Here is an 11,620-nt window from a genome sequence, read left to right on the forward strand (position 1 = left end):
TGATTATTGCATTGTGTGACTGTGATTACTGTATGTGGGAATTACTTAAAGTTGGTATTCATGCTTTTTTGTCTTCTGTGTAATACATTGAATGACTGTGATTTTTGTACATTGTTTATGTGTTTTACACACCACAAGTTAATTTCTCTTTGGAGATAAGTAAAGCATTCTGTATTGTGTAATGTAGGAAGGTGTGGCGTGGTGTTGTCTCCTGAAGTGTAGTGTATCATGTAGTATTCTATAGTGGGGTTTGGTGTAGTGTAGTTTGGTGTAGTGTGGTTGAGTGTTGATTTCTGTAAAGTAGTGCAGTGCTGTGTAGTTCAGTGTCGTTTAGAGTAGCACAGTTCAGTTTAGTGTAGTGCAGTGCAGTGCAGTGTAGTGTAGTGTAGTGTATCGCATTGCGTTGCAGTGTGGTGTTGTGCATTGGAGCGGACTGGAGTGACATGTGATATGGTGAAGTGTGTAGTGTTTTGTAATGTTGTGTAGTCGGATACTGTTCTGTATGGCTTAGTGCAGTGTCTGACTTGATCTGGAGTGGTATGGTGTGGTGTATGAGCGTGAGTGCATTCTCAGTAAACTGTACTGTGTTGTAGTGTAGAGCAATGTGTAAACTGACTTGGGGTAGTGCGCTGTGGTGTGTGTCTGTGATGTGCACTGTGTCTGCACTTGTATGGAATGGATTGTGAGTGTGATGGTGTGATCTTTCTAAGAATAGTCTGGGTCTTATTAAACACACGCTGATATAGACTTGAATGTCTGTTCGCAAACATGTTCACTCACATACAAAAGCACACACACACACACATGCACACGCACTCACGCACACACATGCACATGCATGCATGCACACACAGCACACACACACACAGACATGCGCATTCAAACACACACACTAACTCTCTCTCTCTCTCTCTCTCTCTCTCTCTCTCTCTCTGTCTGTCTGTCTGTCTGTCTGTCTGTCTGTCTGTCTGTCTCTCTCTCTCTCTCTCTCTCTCTCTCTCTCTCTCTCTCTCTCTCTCTTCCCTTTCCTGAAGAAAATGAACTTCATTTTGTGTTATGTTGCCCTGCCTTGAATGATCTTAGGCATCAGTTAATTCCACAACAATATTATCGTCATCCATCTTTGTTTCAGCGGTCCTTGCTTATGTCATCAACAAAGGAATCCACTGTAAAACAGTTCGCTATATATCTGTATAAAGCATTCAAAATCCACAGTGTGGTTTGTGAACTGTGCTTTTTTGTGTATGCATTGCTAAATTTAATAGTTAAACGTTTTGGTTTAAATAATCTTTAATTGTTCAACAATACACATGATTACAATGCAATCAATAACAAAAGAGCATCAACAAGCTTAAAGCTTATACTGTGCTCACAACGTTGCACTTCAATTTTAACATGACGGCTGATGAACCATATTATCAATTGCATCAAATAACATTCATAAACAGTAAGTAATGAAATAATGAAATAAAACAAATAAACAAACAATACATAATGTAGTAGAATAATGCTAATATCAATATTAACATGAGATTAAATTTATTATCACCAGAGGAATCAGCCTGATAGAAGAGAAACATGAAGAAAAAAAAATTAGAAGAATGGTGGGTAGGGTGGTGGGGGAGGGGGAACAGAGAGGAGAGGAGAAATTCTGACAGATCATTGGCCAATGCATTCAACTTTGAATATTTGGTCAGTCAGATAAAGTTAAACATTTTCTGTTCCAGATCGTCCTGAAATATGTGACAGCATCATAGTTTGATGTGTGTTCACTTTATTCCCTCATGAGGGGCCACAACCTCTGTTGAATGAACATGTTTGTTCATTCGTTCATTCTTCTCTCTCTCTCTCTCTCTCTCTCTCTCTCTCTCTCTCTCTCTCTCTCAAAGACTGTCAAGGAGTTCGCTCTATATCTGTATAGGGCACTCAAAAGGAGAAGTGTATTTGTTACATCATGAAGACTTTTGAATGTATGACTTCAGCATTTCACTGTATATCCCCCTTCAAAGGGGCTGTGGCCTATATGAATAAACCATCTGAATCTCTCTCTCTCTCTCTCTCTCTCTCTCTCTCTCTCTCTCTCTCCCTCCCCCCCGCCCTCCCCCCCTCTCTCACTCACTCTAACGCCGTGTGACACACATATCTCCCCTGTTCAGAAATCCAGCCACGAAGCAGCGCTGAGCGCGGAGCGGGAGAAGCAGGCCAGGCAGCAGGAGGAGATGCAGAGGCTGCAGACACAGCTGCAGGAGGCACTGGACCAGGGGCAGGTCACCAAGGCCCGGCTGGAGGACCTGCAGAAGGAGGTGGGTGCATTCTGCATTCACTCTGTCTGTTCTCTGTCTGTGTCCCTTCGCTTAGCTCCTCCTCCTCCTCCCTTACTCCTCTTCTTCCTCTTCTTCTTCTTCCTCCTCTCCTTCTTCCTCTTCCTCTTCTTCTTCTTCTTCTTCCTCTTCTTCTTTCGTGGGCTGCAACTCCCACGTTCAGTTGTATGTGGGTGTGAGTGTGAGTGTGTGTGTATGTGTGTGGGGGGGGTGTCTCTCTCTCTCTCTCTCTCTTTCTCACTCTGTGTGTGTGTGTGTGTGTGTCTCTCTCTTTCTCTCTGTCTGTGTCCCTTCGCTTAGCTTCTCCTCCCTTCTTCTTCTTCTTTGTTCGTGGGCTGCAACTCCTACGTTCAGTCGTATGTGGGTCTGCGTGTGTGTGTGTGTGTGTGTGGGGGGGGGGGGGGTGTCTCTCTCTCTCTCTCTCTCTTTCTCACTGTGTGTGTGTGTGTGTGTGTGTGTGTGTGTTCTATGAAATGTACTTTGTTTTAATCTAAGCCTTATTTACTTCATAGCTTTTATAATCTGATTCATCACTTAAGTGTGCTTTTTCATTCATATGAACACACTGGATGTTTTCCATTGTCAGATAGCGGTTGATGTGTTTTTTTAAGGCATGTTTATAGTCAACTGGATGATGTAAGGCGCTTTGAGCAGCATTGGTGCTGGATATCATGCCATAGAAAAACTATGTATTATTATTATTATGACCGTTTTTCCTAGCCATGTAGGCAGCCATACTCCGTTTTCAGGAGTGTGCAGGCTGGGTATGTTCTTGTTTCTGTAGCCCACCAAATGCTGACATGGATCACAGGATCTTTAACGTGCGTATTTGATCTTCTGTTTGTGTATACACACCCAGTGCCCCATGATGAAATGCCCAGTGCCCCATGATGAAATGCCCTGTGCCCCATGATGAAATGCCCAGTGCCCCATGATGAAATGTCCAGTGCCCCATGATGAAATGTCCTGTGCCCCATGATGAAATGTCCTGTGCCCCATGATGAAATGCCCAGTGCCCCATGATGAAATGCCCAGTGCCCCATGATGAAATGTCCTGTGCCCCATGATGAAATGCCCAGTGCCCCATGATGAAATGCCCAGTGCCCCATGATGAAATGCCCTGTGCCCCATGATGAAATGTCCTGTGCCCCATGATGAAATGCCCAGTGCCCCATGATGAAATGTCCTGTGCCCCATGATGAAATGCCCAGTGCCCCATGATGAAATGCCCAGTGCCCCATGATGAAATGTCCTGTGCCCCATGATGAAATGCCCAGTGCCCTGTGATGAAATGCCCAGTGCCCCATGATGAAATGCCCAGTGCCCTATGATGAAATGTCCTGTGCCCCATGATGAAATGCCCAGTGCCCTGTGATGAAATGCCCAGTGCCCCATGATGAAATGCCCAGTGCCCTATGATGAAATGCCCATGCACCATGATGAAATGAAATGCCCAGTGCCGTGTGATGAAGTTCCCAAGAAATGACCCATAATTATTTGGTCATGTGTGTGTTGTGTGTTGATACTGTGCGATGATTGCAGATGAAGGACATGATGATGATTTCCGATGAAGGACATGTGCGATGATTGCAGATGAAGGACATGTGCGATGATTGCAGATGAAGGACATGAATATGATTGCAGATGAAGGACATGATGATGATTGCAGATGAAGGACATGTGCGTTGATTGCAGATGAAGGACATGATGATGATTGCAGATGAAGGACGTGCAGTGATTGCAGATGAAGGACATGTAGATGATTGCAGATGAAGGACGTGCAGTGATTGCAGATGAAGGACATGTAGATGAAGGACATGTGCGGTGATTGCAGATGAAGGACATGATGGCTGCCAAGGACAAGGAGATCGCCGACAAGGACCTGACAATCAAAAGACTCCGGGCACAACTGGAGGAGAGTCAGAAAAGCAGTTCCCTGTAAGTTTTATGCAGCATTTCCAGCTCACTAAAGCTTCTCTCCTGAGTTCTTTTGCTGTCCTTTGCAAAAACACAGAGATATGCAGTGCTGGGTTGAAGGGCTGCACTCTGTCCAACAAGCATCGACGAAATGATTACGATGTTAAGACAGAGGGACATCTGTGTTCTTTGATATGATGTGATGTGTACACAGAGAGACAGCTATGGTCTGTGTGATGTACACACAGACAGCTGTTCTATGATGTGATGTGAACACAGACATATGCTCTATGATGTGATGTATACACTGACATTATATGTTCTAGGATATGATGTGTACACTGACAGATATGTTCTATGATGTGATGTGTACACACAGAGACAGCTGTGTTCTATGATGTGATGTGTACACAGAGAGACAGCTATGTTCTATGATGTGATGTGTACACACAGAGACAGCTATGTTCTATGATGTGATGTGTACACAGAGAGACAGCTATGTTCTATGATGTGATGTGTACACAGAGAGACAGCTATGTTCTGTGATGTGATGTGTACACACAGAGACAGCTATGTTCTATGATGTGATGTGTACACACAGAGACAGCTGTGTTCTATGATGTGATGTGTACACAGAGAGACAGCTATGTTCTGTGATGTGATGTGTACACACAGAGACAGCTATGTTCTGTGATGTGATGTGTACACAGAGAGACAGCTATGTTCTATGATGTGATGTGTACACAAAGAGCTATGTTCTATGATGTGATGTGTACACAGAGAGACAGCTATGTTCTGTGATGTGATGTGTACACAGAGAGACAGCTATGTTCTATGATGTGATGTGTACACAAAGAGCTATGTTCTATGATGTGATGTGTACACACAGAGACAGCTATGTTCTGTGATGTGATGTGTACACACAGAGACAGCTATGTTCTATGATGTGATGTGTACACACAGAGACAGCTGTTTTCTATGATGTGATGTGTACACACAGAGACAGCTATGTTCTATGATGTGATGTGTACACACAGAGACAGCTGTGTTCTATGATGTGATGTGTACACACAGAGACAGCTATGTTCTATGATGTGATGTGTACACACAGAGACAGCTGTTTTCTTTGATGTGATGTGTACACACAGAGACAGCTATGTTCTATGATGTGATGTGTACACACAGAGACATCTGTTTTCTTTGAAGTGATTTGTACACACAGAGACAGCTGTGTTCTATGATGTGATGTGTACACAGAGAGACAGCTATGTTCTGTGATGTGATGTGTACACACAGAGACAGCTGTGTTCTATGATGTGATGTGTACACAGAGAGACAGCTATGTTCTATGATGTGATGTGTACACACAGAGACAGCTGTTTTCTATGATGTGATGTGTACACAGAGAGACAGCTGTGTTCTGTGATGTGATGTGTACACACAGAGACAGCTATGTTCTATGATGTGATGTGTACACACAGAGACAGCTGTTTTCTATGATGTGATGTGTACACACAGAGACAGCTGTGTTCTATGATGTGATGTGTACACACAGAGACAGCTGTTTTCTATGATGTGATGTGTACACAGAGACAGCTGTTTTCTATGATGTGATGTGTACACACAGAGACAGCTGTTTTCTATGATGTGATTTGTACACACAGAGACAGCTAAGTTCTATGATGCAATATACACCCAGAGAAAAATAGGTATGTAGTATGATGTGATGTTTACACAGACAGGTTGGTACGATGATGTGATGTGTGTACGCAGACAAATAGTTGGGGGGGGGTTTCAAATGTGATGTGTGTAAACATTCCAGGAGATACAATAATGTGGTGTGTATTGACAGACAGGTAAATACAATGATGTGATGTACACACAGACAGGTAGGTACATTGATCTGATACATGTACACACACAGGTAAATACACTGATGTACACACAAACAGGTAGGTACATTGATGTGATACATGTACACACACAGGTAAATACAATGATGTACACACAAACAGGTAGGTACATTGATGTGATACATGTACACAGACAGGTAAATACAATGATGTACACACAAACAGGTACATTGATGTGATACATGTACACAGACAGGTAAATACACTGATTTACCAGCAGACAGGTAGGTACGTTTGATGTGATACATGCACACAGACAGGTATGTACATTGATGTGATACATGTCCACAGACAGGTAAATACAATGATGTACACACAGACAGGTAGGTACATTGATGTGATACATGTACACAGACAGGTAGGTACATTGATGTGATACATGTACACAGACAGGTAAATACACTGATGTACACACAAACAGGTAGGTACATTTGATGTGATACATTTACACAGACAGGTAAATACACTGATTTACCAGCAGACAGGTAGGTACGTTTGATGTGATACATGCACACAGACAGGTAAATACACTGATGTACACACAAACAGGTAGGTACATTGATGTGATACATTTACACAGACAGGTAAATACACTGATTTACCAGCAGACAGGTAGGTATGTTTGATGTGATACATGCACACAGACAGGTATGTGCATTGATGTGATGTGATACGTGTACACAGACAGGCATGTACATTGATGTGATGTGATGTGTGTATGCACACAGGGACAGACAGAGGCAGCTGGGAGAGTTGAACCTGGAGCTGAAGAGCCTGAGACAAGAGGCTGACAGTCTGCGCAACAACCTGAAGACTCTGGCCAGCACCAAACCTGTGAGTGCACCTGCGTCAAGTCTTGTCATGTACACCTGCGTCAAGTCTTGTCATGTGCACCTGTGTCTTGTCATGTGCACCTGCGTCAGGTCTTGTCATGTGCACCTGCGTCAAGTCATGTACACCTGCATCAGGTCTTGTCATGTACACCTGTGTCAAGTCTTGTCATGTGCACCTGCGTCAGGTCTTGTCATGTGCACCTGCGTCAAGTCTTGTCATGTGCACCTGCGTCATGTCTTGTCATGTACACCTGCGTCAGGTCTTGTCATGTACACCTGCGTCAAGTCTTGTCATGTACACCTGCGTCAGGTCTTGTCATGTACACCTGTGTCAAGTCTTGTCATGTTCACCTGTGTCTTGTCATGTACACCTGCGTCAAGTCTTGTCATGTGCACCTGCGTCAGGTCTTGTCATGTTCACCTGCGTCAAGTCTTGTCATGTACACCTGTGTCAAGTCTTGTCATGTACACCTGCGTCAAGTCTTGTCATGTACACCTGTGTCAAACTTGTCATGTTCACCTGTGTCTTGTCATGTACACCTGCGTCAATTCTTGTCATGTACACCTGTGTCTTGTCATGTACACCTGTGTCAAGTCTTGTCATGTACACCTGTGTCTTGTCATGTTCACCTGTGTCAAGTCTTGTCATGTTCACCTGTGTCTTGTCATGTACACCTGTGTCAAGTCTTGTCATGTACACCTGTCTTGTCATGTACACCTGTGTCTTGTCATGTACACCTGTGTCAAGTCTTGTCATGTGCACCTGCGTCAAGTCTTGTCATGTGCACCTGCGTCAAGTCTTGTCATGTGCACCTTTCGTCAAGTCTTGTCATGTACACCTGCGTCAAGTCTTATCATGTACACCTGCGTCAAGTCTTGTCATGTGCACCTGTGTCAGGTCTTGTCATGTACACCTGTGTCAGGTCTTGTCATGTACACCTGCATCAAGTCTTGTCATGTACACCTGTGTCAGGTCTTGTCATGTACACCTGTGTCAAGTCTTGTCATGTTCACCTGTGTCAGGTCTTGTCATGTACACCTGCGTCAAGTCTTGTCATGTGCACCTGCGTCAAGTCTTGTCATGTACACCTGCGTCAAGTCTTGTCATGTTCACCTGCGTCAAGTCTTGTCATGTACACCTGTGTCAAGTCTTTCAGTACCAGCGACCATGGTGAAGTGGTTAGTGTCGCAGACTGCCAGCTGGGAAGATGCTGGTTCAGTTAACATGTATTGTACTGTATTGTACTGACCTGTCATTTCTGGGGGTGGCAGAAAGAGTGCGGCCGGTGTGCTGCATTGTAGTGTATTTTAGTGTAGTGTATTTTAGTGTAGTGTATTGTAGTGTAGTGTAGTGTAGTGTAGTCTAGTGTACTGTATTGCATTGTACTGTATTGTACTGTATTGTACTGTATTGTACTGACCTGTGATATCTGGGGGTGGCAGAAAGAGTGCGGCCGGTGTGCTGTATTGTAGTGTAGTGTAGTGTAGTGTATTGCATTGTACTGTATTGTACTGACCTGTGATATCTGGGGGTTGCAGAAAGAGTGCGGCCGGTGTGCTGTATTGCAGTGTAATGTAGTGTAGTGTATTGTATTGTATTGTACTGTATTGTACTGTATTGTACTGACCTGTGATATGTGGGGGTGGCAGAAAAAAGAGTGCGGCCGGTGTGCGGAGGCTGTTAATCGAGCGGAGAAACTGGCTGTGACCCTCAAGGAGCGGGAGGTGACCATCGGTCAGCTCAAGACGCTGTGCAGCAGGTTCGAACAGCAGCTCAGTCAGCAGGACGTGCTGATGAAACACTGGGCTGACAGCAAGGGTCACAGGCTGCAGTGACCTCAGTGTGTGTGCGCGCGCGCGCGTGTGTGTGTGTGTGTGTATGTTTGCAAGTAAAGTTTCGGTGTGTGTTGTTTTTATGTGTGTGTGGGCACATGTGTGTGCAGATTATGTGTGTGCTCATGTGTGTGTGTGTGTGTGTGTGTGTGTGTGGAGAACTGCCCAGTTACACTTAGAGTGTAATTCATTTATGCTTGAACTGTTGCACTTAAAAATCAACAGCATGTTATGACCTGTGTGTCCAACGCTTATTTTTGATTGGGCGTTCAGAGCATTTAGTTAGGCGTGTCAAGATGTCATTGCTGTGTAGATCAGATTGGGCGTTCAGAGCATTTAGTTAGGCGTGTCAAGATGTCATTGCTGTGTAGATCAGATTGGGCGTTCAGAGCATTTAGTTAGGCGTGTCAAGATGTCATTGCTGTGTAGATTAGAATAGTTTTCCTCATGCTTAAATGTCATTTGATACATGAAATTTTATCATCATGGTTGAAAATTCAGATCTGGAAAAAAAATGAAATAGCGTACTATACTAGATGATGTTCAACACCACCACCCCCTTCCTCCCCTCCCTCACGCCCTTCCCTCCACCACCACCCCCCCTCCCCTCCCCTCCCCCCAGTCACACCTTTTCTCCAATCTGCCTGAAAAAAGACAGAGGAAAAATAGAATAAAGAAGGTGAACATAATTTACTGACAGCTACATAGCTGTTGCTGATTGATGTCTTATGTCAGTGTAATCGTGAAAGTCGTTATTCATTCCGACTCGGTCATCTCTACACATGTTAAGATATTGTGTGTATGAACATGATTAATTGGGTGCATTACACTTACAACTGAAGTATTATACTTGTTTGTGTGTGGAACTTTACATTTGAGTGTGGTTTGATGGTCAGCAGCTGGTGTGTGTGTGTGTGTGTGTATGTGAGTGGTTGTGTGTGTGTGTGTGTGTGTGTGTGTTTGTGCTTGAGTGTGTGTGTGTGTGAGTGTTTGTGTGTGTGTGTGTGTTTGTGCTTGTGTGTGTGAGTGTTTGTGTGTGTGTGTGGGTGTGTTTGTGCTTGTGTGTGTGAGTGTTTGTTTGTGTGTGTGTGTGTGTTCGTGCTTGTGTGTGTGAGTGTTTGTGTGTGTTTGTGCTTGTGTGTGTGAGTGTTTGTTTGTGTGTGTGTGTTTGTGCTTGTGTGTGTGAGTGTTTGTGTGTGTGTGTGTGTGTGTTTGTGCTTGTGTGTGTGAGTGTTTGTTTGTGTGTGTGTTTGTGCTTGTGTATGTGAGTGTTTGTTTGTGTGTGTGTGTGTGTGTGTGAGAGAGAGAGAGAGAGGGAGGGAGGGAGGGAGGGAGGGAGGAAGCTAGGTAGAAGAATTATCCCTGATCCCCTCTCATTTGAAAGCAGAATCACTGGTCTGCATCTCATCTCTGTCATTTCTGTGATGATTATTTGTCAGAGGGAGATGTATTTCTTTATTCTGTATCACTGGTCTGCATCTCATCTCTGTCATTTCTGTGATGATTATTTGTCAGAGGGAGATGTATTTCTTTATTCTGTATCACTGGTCTGCATCTCATCTCTGTCATTTCTGTGATGATTATTTGTCAGAGGGAGATGTATTTCTTTATTCTGTTACTCTTTGCAACAACAACATGTGCATTTGAAATAGTGAACCATTTATGCAAAAGCCATTGTATTACATGTATTACTGATTAACCGTCCAATCTGCATTGATTCTCAAAATGTTTGTCATGCCTTGTATATTGGTATGGGCAATGTGTGTGTGTGTGTGTGTGTGTGTGTGTGTGTGTGTGTGTGTGTGTGTGTGTGTGAGGGAGAGGGTTACATAGGAAATACCTGAAATCCTTTTTTTTTTTTCCAAGTCTTTCATGGCAGTCTCCAAAATTGTGACAAAAGATTCTTTAGAATTATTTTCTTATATATAAATACTTTAATTGTGTATTGTATACATGCTCAGGTGCCTAAGTATAATTATTTTTATGTATGTGTGAGTGGTTTTCTTCCTTTTTAGTTTTGAATGGAATTTTTTTTTTTCGCTTGTCATTTCCATCTCCATCTCATTGACTACACCTGTTGTCATCAGTATTATGATGCAATTTCTTCTGCAGAAATTATGATCCAAGCCACTTGACAATAAACTTTTTCCTTTTTTTTTTATCTGGAGTTGAAGCATGTATTTGGTTATTTACCACAGAAGTTTCCTATGAGTCATTTAATATCAGCATTGTTATTATCATTGTTGAGGTTTGTGTAGCAGTATGAAATTGTTTATTCTGTTTTATTCATACAGTGGCATGGATCGACAGACTCTGAAATCAAATTATTCCCAGAGACTTTTTGGTGTTTTTTTGTTTTTTTTATGTTACTGAGACATTCCCTGTAATGACTCCGATGAACGTTTGCTTTTTCAATAACATTTTGATTTTTATTTCTGATTGATTCAGCAGCCATTGTCACTTTCTTCCTCCCTGAGGGGTTTAACCTGCTGAAAGAACACCACAATATGTGATTGCAAAGGCTGTACACAGATATAAGGGGGAAAAAAGTTTGTTTCATCTTGTCAAATAAAAAAAAGAAAAAGAAAAAAAGAAGAAGAAGAAAAAAAGACAGACTTGTTGCTTGAGTCTGCCCATCACAAGGAAAGACAAGATGCAAAACCTTCAAGACTCACTTGTGCTTCGCGCATTGACTGTGAAGGAATCATGAGGAGAAAAAAAACCCAACAACAACAGAGATTTTTTTTTTTTTAATCGTTAAAAAATGTGCTGTATTAAATATGATATATGAAATAGGCTTGTG

At 42.9% G+C, this 11,620-nt stretch overlaps 1 protein-coding gene across 4 annotated transcripts in view; it reads left to right on the plus strand.

Moving 5' to 3' along the window:
* The window catches only part of LOC143288209 (uncharacterized), a 15,978-nt gene extending 5,955 nt beyond the window's left edge, over positions 1-10,023 (plus strand). For all 4 annotated transcript variants that reach the window (XM_076596543.1, XM_076596540.1, XM_076596541.1 and 1 more), the window contains exons 4-7: positions 2,157-2,303; positions 4,156-4,259; positions 6,880-6,985; positions 8,635-10,023. In XM_076596543.1, coding sequence (XP_076452658.1) covers positions 2,157-2,303; positions 4,156-4,259; positions 6,880-6,985; positions 8,635-8,820 — 543 coding nt within the window. In that variant the 3' untranslated portion in view covers positions 8,821-10,023. The remainder of the gene's footprint in view (positions 1-2,156; positions 2,304-4,155; positions 4,260-6,879; positions 6,986-8,634) is intronic.
* Positions 10,024-11,620: the final 1,597 nt, after the last annotated feature.

The sequence above is a fragment of the Babylonia areolata genome, chromosome 12, assembly GCF_041734735.1.
Source record: "Babylonia areolata isolate BAREFJ2019XMU chromosome 12, ASM4173473v1, whole genome shotgun sequence".
Lineage (NCBI taxonomy): Eukaryota > Metazoa > Mollusca > Gastropoda > Neogastropoda > Buccinidae > Babylonia > Babylonia areolata.